At 34.3% G+C, this 19,007-nt stretch overlaps 3 protein-coding genes across 9 annotated transcripts; 2 read left to right on the forward strand and 1 right to left on the reverse strand.

Moving 5' to 3' along the window:
- Positions 1–3,147: 3,147 nt before the first annotated feature.
- On the forward strand, positions 3,148–5,566 carry LOC141706715 (methyl-CpG-binding domain-containing protein 2-like). 6 transcript variants are annotated; one of them, XM_074509521.1, is made up of 7 exons: positions 3,148–3,374; positions 3,594–3,647; positions 3,777–4,413; positions 4,516–4,569; positions 4,787–4,944; positions 5,117–5,172; positions 5,242–5,471. In XM_074509521.1, the coding sequence occupies exons 3-7, from the start codon at positions 3,797–3,799 to the stop codon at positions 5,317–5,319; spliced, it is 963 nt and encodes a 320-aa protein (XP_074365622.1). In that variant the 5' UTR covers positions 3,148–3,374; positions 3,594–3,647; positions 3,777–3,796; the 3' UTR covers positions 5,320–5,471. The 6 variants fall into 6 exon arrangements, with proteins under 6 accessions (XP_074365622.1, XP_074365621.1, XP_074365619.1 ...); XM_074509518.1 differs by having other exon boundaries at positions 3,154–3,374; positions 5,117–5,566; XM_074509517.1 differs by having other exon boundaries at positions 3,154–3,374; positions 3,591–3,647; positions 5,117–5,471.
- Positions 5,567–6,621: 1,055 nt separating this feature from the next.
- Positions 6,622–16,642, forward strand: LOC141706714 (uncharacterized). 2 transcript variants are annotated; one of them, XM_074509514.1, is made up of 8 exons: positions 6,624–6,757; positions 7,399–7,505; positions 8,540–8,668; positions 9,486–9,584; positions 13,929–14,195; positions 14,959–15,539; positions 15,636–15,689; positions 16,158–16,642. In XM_074509514.1, the coding sequence occupies exons 4-8, from the start codon at positions 9,486–9,488 to the stop codon at positions 16,384–16,386; spliced, it is 1,230 nt and encodes a 409-aa protein (XP_074365615.1). In that variant the 5' UTR covers positions 6,624–6,757; positions 7,399–7,505; positions 8,540–8,668; the 3' UTR covers positions 16,387–16,642. The 2 variants fall into 2 exon arrangements, with proteins under 2 accessions (XP_074365616.1, XP_074365615.1); XM_074509515.1 differs by lacking the exon at positions 7,399–7,505 and having other exon boundaries at positions 6,622–6,757.
- Positions 16,643–17,014: 372 nt separating this feature from the next.
- On the reverse strand, positions 17,015–18,710 carry LOC141706713 (glucan endo-1,3-beta-glucosidase-like). The gene has a single exon (XM_074509513.1). The coding sequence runs from the start codon at positions 18,673–18,675 to the stop codon at positions 17,272–17,274; it is 1,404 nt and encodes a 467-aa protein (XP_074365614.1). The 5' UTR covers positions 18,676–18,710; the 3' UTR covers positions 17,015–17,271.
- Positions 18,711–19,007: the final 297 nt, after the last annotated feature.

Consider the following 19,007-nt stretch of genomic DNA (forward strand, 5'->3'; position numbering starts at 1 on the left):
ACTGAAGAAAACCTGATTAAATGATACTCGAGTTACGGGACATGCCGAAACGAGTGTTAGGAAATGGAATAAACCACATGTAGGCTAAAAGAAATCCAATGTTTATGCATCTATATTTTCTAATGGTTGTATTGGTTTGGGACTGTTATTCACGACTTTTATGGCACTTTATTGCGATTTAAATGTGGAAGAGTTGAAGGACGATGGTAACCCCGAGAGGCTGAGGCGTTGAGTTTGAAGGAAGCATTATTTTGGGTTGTGAATCTAGCTCTTGATCACTGCATTTTTTAATCTGACTTTAAGGTATTAGTTAAAGCTTGTAAAGGGAGTCAAGTGAAGAGTTATTTCCATAACATTATATTGAATTGTCTTCAGTTGTGTAAATATTTTAATCAAGTGCAAGTTATCTTTGCTGATAAGTCTATGAATAAGGTGACACATATGTTAGCTATTAATTTCATGCCTGGTATTAGGAAATGGGTGCAATATCCACCTGATATCCTTGATCACGTACATAATTCTGATTTGAACTAGTAATGCAAGTACGATTGTTTTAAAAAACAAAATACATTTGTAAGTTAGAAAGGTACTATTTTATGCAACCAGATTATTCATGGCATATTAACCAATTGAAATTCATATAAACATTTCATTCAAAATATAAAAAATACATTTATAAATTAAGTTATAAATAAGCAATTATATTAGTAATATATTGACAAATATTTTTTTAAATATAGTTTTACAGGTTATGCGGGTTGGGTTTCGGTTAAACAGGTTGACTCGTAACCCGTCTTTTTAATTCAGATCAATTTCGGGTCCGCCCTATTTTTGACCCGACCTATATAAAGTCAATTATAACCTTTAAAATTCGTGTCGTGTTCGTGTTGGGTTGTCGGATCATATCCAATCTTGACAAGGCTAGCTCTAAAGTATATTAATTTTTTCAAAAATTACATTTATACCATCATTACCTAAATTTAGAGGTACTCAAATCAATCGAAGATGAATTTGTAACACATTAAATTAAATTTTAACGAACATAATAATATACAGTAACTTGATCAAAAATTATTTGTTATTCGAATTCGAGTTCGATAATATTCAAACAAAATATGAACGATTCACAAGCTCAGTGAACCCATTAAACACATCCGTGAACATTAAGACTCCGTTTGGTATTGCTGTTGCAGACAGTTACATCAGTTTTTTGCTAAAAAGCTGTCAGACAGGTGTTTGGTAAATTCTAAAAGATGTTGTCTGGAAAAGCGCTTTTGGTCTAAAAATTGTTGTTAGCAAAAACATGTCCACCGTGCTTTTGGAAAAAGCTGTTTGCAGCTTTTGCAAGAAGTAGCTATTAGTTTCACCATCAAACTTTCTCAAAAATATTATTCATATATATCATATCTCAAAATATGCATAAATTAAAAAAAAATTACCAAACGTTCATCTAATTTTCCTGACAACACTTTTCCACCAACATTTTTTCTCACAGCACGACACTTTTCAAAAGCACTCCTAAACGGAACCTAAATAAGATCATATGTTAACTCATTGTTGGTTCGGATCATGCAATCTAACATAAACCACTTAAATATAAAGTATGAATAAATGATTTGTATTTTTTATATAAATCTTGCGCTTAGATACCAATATTAAACTAAAAATATGTGATACATTTTTGTAACAATTATGACAAATTAATGAAGTTTTTAAACAACTAATTTCATTAGTATTTATTAAATTAAATTGTTATTGATTAATTAATTTGATTAATAAGAAATAATTCAATTCAACAAAACATCTTTCTTGTGGTTTCGTTATTTAATCGAACAATCTATATATATGTGTGGATCATTTTAATATAGATATAAGTGCACGTTATCTGTTGTTAACAGATACAGATAAGTACGGGTCAAATTCATAAAAAATATGTTTCAAGAATTTTAATCTAACAGTTATATATTGTTTCCGAGAAAAAACCTAATATTGAAGATATTTACTAATTATTAATGTAAATTAAATGTTCATAAAATTAATTAACTAAAAGTACAGGACCATGTAGGTTCATCATGTTTACACCAAAATAATCACAAAATTATAGTCATTTAATAGGTAAAGTAATTAAAATAACAGTTAATCTTTTATGAAAATTAATACTTTCAGAAATTAAAATAACTATATTTTATATGTTACTTAAAATGTATGTCAAACACTTTGTCATAAACAATTGTGAAGGAATGAAATAATAATAATTATACATATATAAATATATCTCCATAATTAAATAAAACTTTGATATAAAATTCACATCTATTTTTTCGCTACTCAGATTATAAACTCTTCTAATTCAGACTTTGATATATTCTAAACTCTTCTAGTTCGGACTTTGATTACCAGATCATTTCAGAATTATAGAAAATCTTACAAAATTCGTGTGGACCATAAAATCTTACAAATCCAACTTCCGGGACTCGAAATTCAACCCAAATAGTTTATGTAGCTTGTATATCCCAATTATACGAATATTTATATTTTTTTTTACTGAAAAATAGGTTTTTTTACTCCAAATTATTCAAATCATATATATTTTTTTATCCAATCGACAAAACAAAAATATATCAAATCAAATAAATATCAATATCAATACAAAATACAATAAATGTGATGATTAAATTATCTCATATATATAAAGTATATTTTATCGATGCATCAGAGAGTATTTATTTAAAAAAAGTTTTTTTATTTTTGAGCAACGCTACATACTCAAAAAATTCTCAAAAACATTTATAAAATAGTACGTGTTATCTTTTTATTTGAGAATTCATATTAATACACAAGGGTCCATTTCATTTACGAGTTAACATCCAATAGCACATTTACAACTCATTATTCCACATCGATTTCAGAAACGGTCTCTAGCATTACTCTTTATTTTTTATTCCTCCGTCCCTAGATGCATGTCCATTTATCTCTTTACCAATCAACCTAGCTAAAATTTGACTGAAATTTATAAATACATATCATTGAAAATAAAAGTAAAAATATCATTAAAAATTATATATAATCTACTGTAAAATATAACTTTCAGATTTTAAAAATAATTAGTCAGTAAAATAATGTAATTAGGGAGGGTGGCCAATTTTGGGAAAGGATGAGCCAAGACTAAAGTCAGTTACTCACATATGTAGGGTAAAATGGTAAAGAAATTGATAAGATTAGACCAAATTTTAGTAACAATCAATTGTTTAACAACACTTAAGATGAACAAAGGACTCCTCTAATTATAGAACTAATCACTTCTCAGTTTATACCAAATATATATTTGCACTTTCTTCTTCACCCACCTTAATTTCCTTGTCTGATCAGATCTTGTAAGTTTTTCTTACTTTCTTGACTCAGATTATGTTTGGTTTTGTCAATTTAATGTTGCATGCTCATGTAATTATATGTAATTTGCGCAAAGGTTGTACCTTTTCATATCTTATGCTATCTTTATTATGTGGGTTGTGTTAAATATGTTGTTTTTTAGATTTGATGCTTTTTTTTGCCTAAAGTAAGTTTTAAGAGTATTAATGTTGTTTGGTTAGTAGTATCTAGCAGGCAGAGCTTCTGGATTAGGTTTTGATTTGAGTGTTTCGAAAAAGGTAACTTTTTTTGTTCTAGAATTTGTGACCACATTTTAGTAGTACCAATTCATGCCTTTTGTTCGATTGTCAGTGGTCAGAGTGTTTTCGAGAGTAAATGCCTAATTTGCTGATTATGTTTTGTTGCAGTTTTGATTAAGTTTCTTGAGATGCAGCAAAGTGTTCCGAAATTTACCATCAAGCTAAAAAGAGACCAAAATGACGTTAAGGCCAAAACGAACCAAGATTGCAAGATAAGGGAACGGATTGACATCAATGCTTCGAGTTTTGAAGGTGAGCGGGAGAGAAATCTTGATAAACCTGCACAAGGTACTTCATATGGAGAAAAAAGGGATAATTGCTCGGATGAAGATCATCAAGATTGCAGTAATGCTCAAAATCAGCTTGTTGTCTATAATCCTACTGATGCTGCTTCTGATGACTTTGGATCTCAATCTTCTCCAACATACTCCTTACACAAGCAGGCTTACAAAATTTTGCCAACCATTGGAGCTTTTACTGCCCAATGTTCAATCTGTTTTAAATGGAGGCTTCTTCCGTCAAAGAAGAAATATGAAGAAATCCGTGAACACATTTTGGAGCAGCCTTTTGTATGTGAAGCAGCTCGTGAGTGGCGTCCTGATATATCATGTGATGATGAGCCTGATATTAGACAAGATGGAAGCAGGCTTTGGGCTATTGACAGGCCTAATATTGCTCAGCCCCCTCTTGGATGGGAGCGACTTTTAAGGATTAGGGGTCTTGGAGGATGCAGATTTGCGGATGTGTATGTGTAACTCTACATTCTCTTTCATTTATGGTTTAGGTCTTGGCACCTGCCTCTTTGTTTAAGTTTCAGTCAGAAGTTGAGCTTTGCCATATTGTTCAGGTATTATGTTACACCATCAGGCAAGAAACTTCGGTCCACAATTGAAATTCAAAGGTACTTCTGTTTGCTACTTTTTAAGCTCAATATCAAGTAATAATATCTTTTATAAGGGGCATGCCATTTTTTTTATATTAGTAGAGTACTGCAAAATTTTGTGAAAAACTTTCAATACCATTACTTGAAGCAAATCAATATTGGTGCTTCCTTGAGTTGTTAAGTCAGTACTGATAAGTCCTATCAACAATAATCCATATGGGGTTTTGATTGACAGGTACTTGCTTGAACATCCCGATGAGGCGGAAGGAGTTGACTTATCTCGATTTTCATTCCAAACCCCAAAGCCTTTACGGAAAAACTTTGTGAAGAAAGGTACTGACCATGTAGCCTCTCCTGATGGGAGTGCTAATGGGACACTCAAATCTTCTCAAGGTGTGTGAGAAACATGTGCAGACAATTTGTCTATTATCCTCGGTATCAGTTAAACATCTAAATGATGGACTTTAGATTGTACAAATATGGTTTTAATTGAAAAAGTAGGTATGCAATAGTAGAAATATACATACTCTTTGATCAAGGACTGAGTTTACACCACTTATTGGAGCAAGTCCTTTGTCATGGACGAGTCCAGAAGCAAATGCAGAGTTGCAGCTCGGAATGGTAAATTACATTGCTCCGTATGATTTTCCTGTTGTTGAACCGACATATTGTCCGGCTGTTTCTTGTCAGGCCCCTTTGTTTAAAGCCATAGATCGACCGACCAAGAGATCAAAGCAACCAAGTGGACAGATGTACAATGGTGGTTGAACATAGGAACTTTCAAAAAGACGAAGGTAGAAGAACCTAGACAGGGATTCAACTGTGTATGTCAACTGTTGACAGGGCAGTATGTTTATACAGTTGCTCTTCTGTCGAAACTTGTACTGCAAGACTTGTTTATGCCAGTTCTTTATATTGCAGTATGTTCTAAATTCTAATACAGTTATTGGCTTATTGTTCTAAACTGAAGATCTTTTGTTTGAACAAATATAAATGTTCGCTTGCTTGCTTATGAGTAAAATTAGCATAATTATGATTTATTCATGAATACAAATTTGTGAACAAACTCATGAGCTATGTTCACAGCTGTTTGTGAACCGTTCGTGAACGACACATATCCTTAACGAACTGAGTTCAAACACATTTTTTTTGGCTAGATTCAAACTTGAGTTCTAGTTCGGTACTTTTTCAGTGAAAGATACATGATCATCCTAGAGTTCGGCTCAACTTGACTCATTTACAGCTCTCAGAGTAATTGCACTCATAGTAGTTTAGGCTTACTGACTAATTTGAAGTTGTTTAATTTAAAAATATTGTTGTTTTATCTGTGTTCAATTAGGATTATATATATATAATGAACACCTTATTGTAAATTTTCAGGGAGACTCCTATCTTAACAAATATGCAAAAGTTTAGGGTATTAGATTTAAAATTTCTTGAAATGATACTTGTTATGTTCTTTAGTTTCTGTGAAGGAATGGCTTTGATTTTTTTTTCATTTCAATATGCAACAAATAATTATATACGAGTAAAATAAGATAAAAGGTGGCCTAGAAACTTTTATTAGCACGTATATTACAAAATTCTTTTTACGGAATTAATCTGTTTTTTTTTTCTGCTTTTGTCCCTAGTCTTTAACTAATTGGTTCTAGCCTGAACTAAGAACTTGATATACAGGATCAATCTTATTACCAGCTATTCAATATTATCCTTCTGTATCTTGGCTTTGTGGGTTTATTTGTTTTAGCCATTGTTTGTAACATATATTTGAATAAGATATCTGCTAAAACGTCATCTGGGTTTCTTTTAGTTTAAAAAACTTATTATACAAATTTTAATAGAATTTATTGGTGGGTTTTATTTTAAATTGGTGAGCATAAATTGGAATGCTCCATTATGTATTGGACCATGTATATGGTGTTTTGTGCATAGGTCAAAGTTAACTCCAACTTTTTCTTAAGAATATGGGGTGGTATGAAGCTTGATTTAGTGAGAGGATGATCAAACAGCTTTTCCTTCTCAGAATTGGCTGCCATTGTTGGTTCTACCCAATTGGAAACCTAAGGCAGCTTGTTCAAGGGAAGGAGTTTACAAAACTCCTTGTAAGTGGCGCTTGTAGGCCATTGCCTCTGGGAAGTTACAGTGCAAGGGTTTCATTTCTTACACCCAGAAACATGCAGCCACATCTATGGCTAGAGTTTTTCAGGTATACTACTAATTCTGGATTTTATATTTGGTTTTTTATGTTGGAGTATAGTTTTAATTACCCTTTTGTTGGTCATAGTAAGTTATCTTGTTCTGGAGGATCAGCACAAGTAATATGTTCCGTCTAACAGTCACAACATCTCATCCCAGTTGCATCATTAAAGCAGGCATCTGTCGAAGTGACAATGCCTCCACCAAGAAAATGTATAACAGGAAACCTCCCCCATTTGCCTAGTCTGAGCTACTACGTCATAAATAAGAATCTTTAAATTTCTTAAAAAATGTGAAAGCTTCTACTTCATCCATAGTAGATAAAACCAATGTTACATGGACTCATGGACGGAATGTACCGAGTGTCTGATGTGACACATGCCTGAGTGCCGGGCTTGGAAAATCTGAATATCGGTGACATTTAAGTATATTAAAAATTGGACACTGGTATGGGGACACCGCAAAAATATATCAATAAACAAGTATATAAAAAATATATCTTAGCATCTTATAACGAAAATGTTGAGTAACCAGCTCATCTAAAACCTTAAGGTGTTAGAGAATTTTCAGATTAGGCATGTTAAGCTTTTCTCCTTTCTTCTCATCTTTTCCTTTTTGCATTCTAAGCTGATCTCATGTGTTGTCTATCAGTTGGTATAAGTGTCCAAATTTCAGTCAAAGGATCCGACATGCAATAAGTGTCCAGTCTGAGTTGCTGTCTCTTACGGCGGCCAAGACCAAATTGTTAAGAGTAACATGTAAATCTTTATCTCTATTACTTTTCTCACATTACTAGCTGTTGTAGAAATGTCTTCTGGTTTATGTCAATCTCCTTGAATCCTAATCATAGCTTCTCCTTCTCTCTCTCTCTCTCTGCTTAAAGCTTCACCAAGAAATTTACCCCTGCAACCAAACAGAACATGATAATCATGCTTATTTATTAAGTGAGCTACATTAGTAAGAGCAAGGTTGACACTATTCTTTTATGCGGTCATCAAACAGAAAACGATAAATGTAGTAAGCCTGATTTTTTTTCCAATCCTAAGTATATTGATTTGTCATACAACTTGTAGTAAAATCATATAACACCTAAACGGCATAATCTAATCATAAAAATAATGATTCCTATCTATAAAAGATACCATTCAAGCCTGCAGTCTGCCGAATTAAGAGAAGTTAATTTTTCGTGTTTAAATGATGGTATTTTTATAATCTGGTAGAAAAAGACTGAAGATATACATTTTACAAATTGATAATCTAGTGCAAGCAATGAAATCTATCACACTTCGATGAATAAACACTTTGATATTAGTATTAGTGTAGCATGTTTAGTTTAGCTTACTGGAAAAAGCAAGCACAGAAAATTACCTAAATGTGTTGTGTGTATGAGCCTTTAATGGTTTTTCTTATTTGGAAAATGTAAGCACTTATTTTCATTTGTGTATAAGTGTGCTGTAAATTAACTAAACCAAACACATATTATACATGTATGTTTGCAGAGTACAAATAAATGTTTCATTGCATCTCATCTGGGCTAAATGTCATTTTGTCCTGAAATCACTGTACTCACTTTTCCACACTTGTTAACATGGTCTCAACTCTCATCTAAACCACTTTATAAATAAATAAATATATAAATAATTATCATTCTGCTAACACCGTCTATTTGGATTCTGGTCGAGCAAACAATGATTTGACGCGTGGCATGTGACATGGCATTTGACTTGGCTAAAAATTAGGCCATATAAGCATTTTTATTAGTCTCATTTAATTCACAGAAGAACTTATGCAGGAGAGTTCCAAAACCCCAGAATTATCAATCAAGAGAGTTTAAAAATCCCAAATCAAGCCCCGATCTGAAAGAATCAACCGGAGCATCAACGATCTGTGAGCGAGGTGACAAATATCAGATCTTACCCAGGTATTACCCATTCTATTCTCTCAGAAATTGATGAAATTGCAGCATCCTTTTATTTTTAAGGATAAAATTGAAAATTGAAAAAAAGATGTCCAGATAGGGGTGTTCACCCCACCACTCAACTCGTCCCCACCTCAACACGATATATGTTTTTATTCTTTTGTGTTAGTGTGGTTGCGGGGTGAATATTTTCCAAACCAAATGGTGCGGTGCGAGTTGCGGTTTTAAATTTCAGTATTGTGGTTCAGACTGCATTGCACCGCAACATTTTATGTATTTTATGTATAAATATTAGTCATCAATATGCTTGTCTAATCCCATGTCAAATTATTGTTTAATCTAACGTTTCAGCCCATTAAAATTTAAAGTCCGGCGCAAAACTTGTAATAAGTGAGTGGCCGCAAACAACACCAACCCTACCTCTCCATCTCGATTCTCAACTTCTTTCCTCTCCATCTTGATTCTCTACTCGTTTCCATAAAGGAATACACCTTCTCATTTACCCATTGTTGTTAGATTGAAAAATTAGTTTTCCCATCTTGTTCTTTAACCAATCAATTGTGCATTTTTTAGTTCAACGTTTTTTTTTCAGGTAATTATTTGTTATCTATGTATGGTATATGAACTTCTTGGATTTATATACTATTATATATGGATTTTGTATACTCAAGTTGTTTAATTTTGCTTACTCTTTTTTCTTAATATAGCTATAATATTCAGTTTTTAGATTTGCCTAATTTGTTATATTCATTATATAGTTCCTGCATCATCTTACGATATTTTTCACTCATTACTTGTTTGTTTCTTGATTTTTTTGAAGATGGAGCAATACTCGGAACGTGTTAACACTCCACCAACCTCCAAGGGCCAAAATCAAGCACAAAATGTGGAGTCCAAATTTTCATCACAAACAACAAAGGTAACTTCTAAAATATTAAGTAGACATTTCTCTAATGTCTGGGACCATTTACAAGAAATGAATCTAATCCAAATAATACCCGTGTTATGTGTAATTATTGTGATAAGGACTATGTTGGTGGTACTTGGTGATATGGAACCTGTGTATCCTTAGGAATTATCTTACTAGGTTTGTGGTACAAAAAGGTTTTAAGCTGCTTTGTAGTATTTCTTAGTTGTGTTATGTATGGACGGACATTGTCTCTGCCCTATCCCACTGTGATCAGATCCCCGCCCTGTTCCCCTAACAGGTCAGAGATTTGTACGAGGTGGGAAAAGTGTAATTTTTTTAAAGGAATTGGTACTTGGTGGAGATTAGCGTCCTCCCCCTAATTCTTGTTCCCCCTTCCCCGATCCCTGTATAATATTACATTTTTATATGTCTTTCAATAAAGTAGTAAAGATAAATATAATTTATACGTGTTCTTATAATTTCTAATTTTCGCATTACAATATATTGTAATTATGATTATTTTGTTTTTGTCTTTCATATATTTCATAAATTAATGTTATTCGATTAAGCTCAAATATGATATTAAATTAAAAACCAATATTTTAAATCATGATTTATTAAATAAATTTTTACCAGAAACTGTGTTTTAGAATCTATTATATATTATTTCTTTGACTAAATTGCACCGTAATGGCCCCTAGTCTAATTTTTTGCATGTTGGTCGCTAAAATAAGAGTCATGCCAATGTAATGCCTAATTATTCAATTTTCATGCATTTTGAGGACATCTGCCGTCTGCTGATAGTTTCTCCATTAAATACTAACGTTGCTAAGGGTATATTGGGTTATTTTAATACTCCATTAATTCAGAACCTCTGCTTCACCATATGTCACAAATACATTTTATCAAAACCCCAATCTCCATTTTGAGTGTAGAAATTTTATTGAATACATTCTATTTATTTAGCCATTCCCTGCATTAAGACCAGATAATGGCCTTTGATTATTATATCCCTGAAGTGAAGAAGGGAATACGAATTCTTAGTTCAACTCATAAACATCAAAATGATACTTGAAATATGAACACAAAAGCAACTCAAAACTGGGGTAACTTGGCTTGATAAATTTGACGCACAAGACTTGATTTAAAATGAAAAAGTATTTACCATAAATATGCACTTATTAAACCTCCAACAGTGCATAAACACAATCCCAAATTACATTAACTAACATGTTTATCTTTCAACTCTAAACACGATCCCAAACCTACTCAAATCACCACAGATTATCGAAATACCAGTCAAAGAAACATAAAATTCAAGGTCATAACAAAACCCCTTATGCTTACCAGAAGAACAAAAGAATCTAAAAGTAATGTCACATTGTCCTTTCAGCTTTTCGGAACATAACACAAACGCGATGCAGCTAGGAGACAATTTAATCTAAGACTTTCAACATGATAGCATTAAGAATTGTGCTTCACGTTTGATGAATTGTCTAAAAGATTGAAAGTTTTGGTGAATTCAACGAGAGTGTTGGATACTGTTAGGTTTATGCGATGAGATCAAGGAGGTTGGTGAAGGGTTTTTATCCATTCTGGCGCTGGGACTTGGAAGTGAAGTAGAAAAAGATCAGGGAGATTCCAGATTAATGGAGGATTTAGATTACTCAATATGCCCTTATGCACGTTAGCATTTGATGGACGAACTAACCGAAAACTTCTGGAGCCCTTAAAGTGCATGAAAATTGAACAATCAGACACCATATTGGCACGATTTAAAGTTTAACCATTAATGTGCCAAAATATTACACTACAGGCCATCACGGTGCAATTTAGTCTATTTGTTTTAAAAAAATAGAAGAATTCTTCGTGGGGATCCTATTTGGTGCGGGATGGGGACCGAGGAAGGAAAAAAACCCCCTCGAGGTTTGGGTTCAGATTCGGGAATCGGGGGCAGGGATTCACACCCAACCCCAGAGTGATCTGATGACCATCTCTGCTTGCCTGCCCTAGGTTTGTTAGTCCTTTACGCATCGCAGTTGATAGAGGCATACTGAAGCTGTATAAAGATGGGATGAAAAAATTGAGAGATTATTTTGTTAAAAATTCATAAACGAGTCCCTTTAACCACCGACACTTGGACCTTCGCAAAATGTTTGCTATATGGTCTTGACATTGCACTTTATTGAGAGTGGATGAGAAATGTCAAAGAATTTAAAATTGCCAAATTTAAAAAGATTAAAAGGTTGGAAATACAATAATTAGGCCACCAAATTCAAAAGATTTGCAAAATTGTTGTATTCCTTTGTAGATTTTAAAGAGTGAAACTGAAGGTACCCAAAAGTTAATTGCATCTTCATTTGTTACTTCAGATTTTTACTTTCATGAAATGTGTGTATTTGAAGTGTGCGCGGTAAACTTATCAAATTGTGTGCAAGTGACAAACCAATGTTGAAAAGGCTTTGCCATAGAAACCTCTATCAAATCTGTGATAATTGGGGTAGTCGTTGCTAGCTATCAAGTCACTAGGTTCTTCCCTTCTTTTAATTGGTGTAGAGTAGCATGTCTACTGTAGAATTTAAAAGCATTGAAATTTATACTTGGCCAATATTCATACGCAGATTTAAAAAAAAATAAAAAATAAAATAATGATTGAAGTAATGCTTGATCAATTGGTATTTGTTGGTCTTTAAGATTTTATAATTTGTGGTTAAACTTTTTCCTTGATCTGTTTATGTTGAAAATAATTTAGTACTGTGTATTCTTTTTACATCTGATTAGTCTGATTAAGGTGAACTATGAAAATTAGGACTGGTCAATATTTTGTGTTTTGATTCAACTCTTATACTTCAAGTTACCGATATATACCAGATTTACTTGATAATTGGACACTGACCAATGTCCATAATTTCATTTCCTCTTGCATCATTTGTATTTTGATGTTGTGTTCCCACTAAATTATTGTATCTTAACTTTCTATTACTAATTGTAGGAATTTGCTAATCTTTTTAAATTAAATATGTAATTGCGGTGTTACTTAAAAGTTATTGATGGATATACTTTAATAATAAATGTTTATAGTATGTGTAAACAGCACAAACTGCACCGAGTTTTTGTGGTATGGTTTGTGTGGTTTTAGCTCTTCCTACTGCGTGTGTGGTTTGAGATTTTTAAAAGCCACATAGGCAGCTTGGTTTATAGTTTTATCCAATAACCACACCGCCTGGACCAGGAATGCCCCCATGTTCAGACACGACAAAAAAATGTTATCTATTAGACCCGATAGACGGTGTTAAATATCTTCACTTAGGTGTTTAAGTAAAACCCCCCCTTACTCAGATCTTGTGCGTTATTAGCATCTCATATAGGCTAGAATTTGTTTTAGATATGATTTAACTGTGTTTTTACTTTTATACAAATTTCGGTGCTTTTTAATAGTTTTATTATTATATTTACCCTCAAAGTGGTGAAGATAGCAGGCAAAGCTTCTGGAACATCTGTTATATTTTAGAACCTTCAAAAGGAACCTTTTCTTTGATCCTGTCACGTGTTTTTTATTGCATCAGATAGCTAAGTGTACGAGGAGAGGAAGCTATTATTGGAAACCGCGAATTTTGTTCATGAGGCTTGCCACTAGGCTATCAACAGACCTTGAAAGTGCAAATTTTCTTATTCTAACAAACCTAATAAAACCAATCATGTTTTTAATTGTTTTATTATTATATTTACCTCAAGATGGTGAAGATATGCATGTTTGCTACTTGCGCAATTTTTTCCAGATTTGGTATTTGATTTCGATGACCTTTTGTCTCTGCAAGGTACAAAGTATTATTAACTGGACATAAATCCAGGTTTAAGCTATCAATTTTCTTTGATTACTTTCTAGCCGGCAGAGCTTCGGGATCAGCATCCGTTATATATTAGTACCTTCAAAAGGAACCTTTTCTTTGGTTCTGTCACATATTTTCTTATTGCATCAGATAACTAAGTGTACGAGGAGGGGAAACTAGTATTGGAACACGACCTTTGTTCATGAGGGCCACTAGGCTATCAACAAACCTTGAATATGCAAATTTTCTTATTTCAACTAACCTAATAAAAACAATCATGTTCTGTGCTGATACCATTACCTTTCTCAACCTTGAATGTGGTGACCGTTGCTTGGTTTTGACTTTGTTTCTTTTATCTAATTGCACTCTGTTACTTTTTGTTCCTTTTATTAATTTATTATTTTACTTAAAATACTGCCCCATTTGCAGAGTTAATCATCACATTATTGTAGATCAATATGCTTTTTGTTTGATTGGCTGTTTTAGGGCAAGTGCATGATTAGCTTGTCATGTCCTGTTACAGGTGATGAAGAATCTTAAGGCGGTTATTGAGACAGTTCTTATGATGAAGGATCTTGAGACGGATCCTCAAAGCATTCCCTTGATAAAAAATTGTATCGTGCTTAAAAAGATAAGTGATCTTGAGATGGATCTGAAATGCATTCCCATAAAGAAGAGATATCTGATCGTGCGTGACAGAATAATTGGTCCTAATGTCAGGGGTTCTGCAACATGTTCTCACCACGATTGCGAGATAGGCGAACAGATAAAGATCAATTACTCAGATCTTGTGAGTAATTTGCATTTCATGTGGTAGATATCGTTTTATATACGATTTTACTGCATCTTTAATTATATACAAATTTTGGTGTTTTATTTGCTTAATAGAACAAGAAATTTCGGTGTTTTTTGATAGTTTTATTTTTATATTTACCTCAAGGTAGTGAAGGTATGCATGTATGCTACTTGCACACCTGATTTGGTATTTGATTTTGATGACCTTTTGTCCCTGCAAGGTACTAGTATTATTACTTGACATAACTCGAGGTTTAAGCTATCTATTTTCTCTGACTACTTTCTAGCAGGCAGAGCTTTTGGATCAACATCTGTTATATTTTAGTACCTTCAGAAGGAACCTTTTCTTTGGCTATGTTACATATTCTTTTATTGCATTTAATAACTAGGTGTACAAGGAGGGGAAGCGATTTTGGAAGCCATGACTTTTATTGATGAGGCTTGCCATTAGGCTGTTAACAAGCTTTGAAAATGCAAAATTTTCCTATTCCAACTAATCTAATAAAACCAATCATGTTAAATGCTGAACCATTACCTCGCTCGACCTTGAATGCGGTGACCACTGCTTGGATTTGACTTTGCTTTTGTTTATCTAATTGCACTTTGTTACTTTTTTTCCATTTAATAATTTATTATTTACTTAAAAATACTGCCCCATTTGCAGAATTATTCATCACATTATCGTATAGCAATATAACTTTTGTTTGATTGGCAGTTTTTGGATAAGTGCATGATTAGCTTGTCACGTCCTGTTACAGGTGATGAAGAACCTTGAGGCGGTTTTTGAGACGATCATTATGATGAAGGATCTTGAAACAGATCCTCAAAGCATGAACTTCATAAAAAGATGTATGATCGTGCTTGAAAGAATTACTGATCTTGAGATGGATCTAAAATTGCTCCCCATAACTAAAAGAGCTATGATCGTGCGTACCAGAATAATTGGTCCGAGTGTCAGTGGTTCCGCAACATGTTCTCACCATGATTGCAGGATAGGGGAACAGATTAATATTAATGCTCCAATTTCTCTTGACCAGCAGAACCGGGCCTGCCCATTTGTGGCAGCTTTTACTGCCCGGTGTTCAATTTGTTCCAAGTGGAGACGTCTTCCTTCAATGGAGAAGTTTGAGGAGATCAATGAACAGATTCTAGAGCTACCTTTTGTATGCGAATATGCTCGTAAATGGGATCCAGAGAAATCTTGTTCAGATGACCCTGATCTTACACAAGATGGCAGCATGTTATGGGCAATTGTAAGGCCCAACATTGCTCGACCCCCTTCTGGTTGGCAGCGCGTTTTGAAGTTTAGGAGTTCTAGAAATACCAGATTGGCAGATGTGTACGTGTTACTCTACGTTTTGTTTAAATTATGGTTTAGGTCTTGCCGTCTGCTTCTTCGTTTTACTTTTAAAGTTAAACTTCTCTGTACTTTCAGGTATTATTTTTCACCATCACACAAGAGATTTCGGTCCAGAGTTGAAGTTCAAAGGTATTTTTTTTATGTTAGTAGAGTAGCGCAAAACTGTTAAAAGTTTAGTTACCATTACTTTAATTATAAGAAATAGATTACTATATTGACAAGATAGATCGAATATTTTTGCAAGTGGAAACTCTGTAATGCACAGTCAGCGTACCATGGTTACCTTTCTCTTTAGTGTTTTCAATATCTTTCCCAAGTTTATGTAGCATCTCTTTGTTTTTTTGAGTCCTCGAGAGTTTTGACATTGTCTGAAGGATTGAGTCTTTATTTCGAAATACTGTGCAAATGAATTACTGATTACATGACCTCCTCGACGCCTCCTATATATCGTGTACTTGTCTCCATTGTAGTTGGTTTGCTTCCCTTTATTTAATTGTAAAATGTGTTGAAACAAATCAGTATTGGTGCTTCCTTGTTTGTTTAGTCCAGGACTGACAAGGCTACCTACAATATTTCATACGGGTTTTTCATTGACAGGTACTTGCTTGAACATCCCAATGAGGCAGAAGGAGTTGACTTATCTCTGTTTTCATTCCAGTCCCCAGAGCCTTTTTGTACACACTTTGTGAAAAAAGGTACTGACCATGTAGCTTCTCCTGATGGGAATGTTGATGGGACGCTCAAATCTTCTCAAGGTGCATGTGAAATATGTGCAGAAAGTTTGTCTGTTATCCTTGCTATCAGTGTAGAACGTATGGGAGAATAGTGCAGTATGTTTAATGTAGTTGCTCCTGTCAAACTTGTACTGCAAGACTTGTTTATGCCAGTTCTTTACATTGCAGTGTGTTCTAATACAGTTGTTTTTATCGTCAAGAACAGAAGATGTGTTGTTTGAACAAAATTTACATGTTCGTTATGATTTGTTCGTGAGCACAAGCTTGTGTAGTTGTGTGAAAGCTTGTGCTATGTTTGGGGACCATTTGTGAACGACACTTATCCTTGCCGAATGGAGTTTAAACATATTTTTTTGGCTCGACTCAAACTCGAGTGATTATTGGCTTTTTTTTCTGCTTTTAGCTCATACTTTACTGAAAAATATAGGTTGGGAAAAACAATATCCAACTGTGTTTGTCAGGTGTTCATAGTGCAGTATGTTTAATGCAGACTGTACTGCAAGACTTGTTTAAGCCTGTTCTTTATATTGCAGTATGTTCTAATACAGTTGTTGGCTTATTGTTATGTACTGAAGATCTGTTGTTTGAACAAATTTGCCATCATAATTTCAGTGAAAAATACATATTTTCATAGTTTGGGCAGTTGAAGCATTGTAGTGTTAATCTTGTACACAAGCTATAAGTTTTGCAAAAGTGGCCTGAATGAGATTGTGAAACTTGAAACATTACATTGTAGAAAAACAAACAAATAGATCTGTGTTAAATTCAAGTAGAAATACAATAAATGGGTGGAGATATATATCTCCTACAAAAGAATGCCTAACAATCTATAAATTCCTAAACATATCAATTGCAACACCTTTTCATCCTCTTGTGGTTGGATACTTGCAGTTACTGAACTCTGCAACACAAAAACAAACAAACAGATCCAGTTAATTGTTATGCAATCATACAATACACTAATGTGCAAGAGGAAGTTATATGCACAGAAGCTTACTAGGAACTTGAGTAACCACATAGGCAGCTCCACCAAAATAACAACTCCCCCCAGCGCGAGACATTCTCTGATAATAGCTGTTGAACGCGTATGAAGCATGGGCCTCGAGAGTATCCGGGTGAAAACATGATTCGCCTGACTGGATTGGCTTACAATCAGCTCCGCCTTCACCACAAGCATAATCAAGCGCTCTTTGTAGTTTCTCCTGCCCTGCATTCGCATTAGCTACACACCAGGTCTGTCCGTTTGTGCTTGGAGCCTTGTTCACTGGCGGTGATGCTACTGGCACCTTTGCTTTACTTCTGTTTGTCGGATTTGATATTGTGACGTTCAATGTATCTACTGACAATGGAATGTCGTAAACTTTCTGCGTGTTTGGGTAAAAGAGGCCATAGTTCCTTTCGGAAACAGGTCCTCCTTTTTGATTTTCGTTGAACAGGGCAAATAGAAAGACGTTGAGTTTATCGTTAGGCCTCAAGGGAGTGCCACCGCCCGTGAGGACTCTGTGCACGAGATTCCCGTTATAAGCTGCTGCATTGTCAGCTCCAGCACCATATTCCGTATCACCACCTGCAGAAGGCCAGCCAGTCTCGGAAACAACAACTTTAACATCACTAAAATTCAAGGCATCAAGAGCTGCAAAAACAGCGTCGAGTTGGGCTTCAAAGAGGCTCATATAAACATTCCCATTACCAGAGTCTTTCACGCCTTCATTGGGACGAAGCAAAGCATAGTCCAAAGAGATCGTGTCAGTATTGGCTTCATAAGCAAAAAACGGGTAGGAATTTACCATAAGATATGACCCTGTTCGTTGCAGGAAAGTAAGCATAGGCTTGATAAAAGGCTCGATCAATTCAGACTTAAACGATCCAGATGATGGCGGGTAAGAACTTTGCAGTGCACTAAGAGCAACAGGAGAGGAGACCTTAATATCACCACTAAAATTAAGTTTTCTAAGAGAACCATACATATTTTTCATCGCAGGCACGAGAAAACGACTGCTCTGAGGGTCTACGAACACTTCATTCCCTATCGCAATAGCTTCAATAATGGTAGCACGATAAAACGGAACAACATTGGACTTGAGCCAAGAATCAGTGAACAACTGATCATTAGCAGCAGAGGAGAGCAGCTGATTAGGCATGCAGACCGTAACACTAATATTGGAACCAGCCAGAGCTGATAAAACAGATGCATCAGCATCGAATATTTTCACACGAGTAATGCCGTTGGATTTGAGAAGCTTCACCACTTGAGAAGGCTCCGGAAGATTATCCGCGATTCGACCGTAATTCACACCGATGGAACCATGATGATCAATGGAACATAATACAGCTCCAAAACACAAGAATAAGCAGAAGAGAAGAGATTTAAGCATCGACATTGTATGAAACTATGAATAATATTTAGAGGCTGTTGAATGAGATGTAGAACAATGTGGGCATGCATGCATGTTTATATAGAGAAGTGGAGCTTCCATTTTCAATTTCAAGTCGAAACTGGATTAGAGTACGTGGAGTGGTTTTACATGGGGATATGGCACTAATGGCCGACTTTTTGCTTCATCTGCTTTTTATTATTTGATTAGGATTAATGTTTCAAAATATTTGCATACTTTTGATTTGTTTTGTAAAATTGACAAAATTCTAATTGAAGTTTGAAAACTGTTTTTTTTAACAAATTTGAAAAACTAAAATATATTTTTAAAGACAATTT

This window comes from Apium graveolens, chromosome 2 (assembly GCF_009905375.1).
Source record: "Apium graveolens cultivar Ventura chromosome 2, ASM990537v1, whole genome shotgun sequence".
NCBI classification, from domain to species: Eukaryota; Viridiplantae; Streptophyta; class Magnoliopsida; order Apiales; family Apiaceae; genus Apium; species Apium graveolens.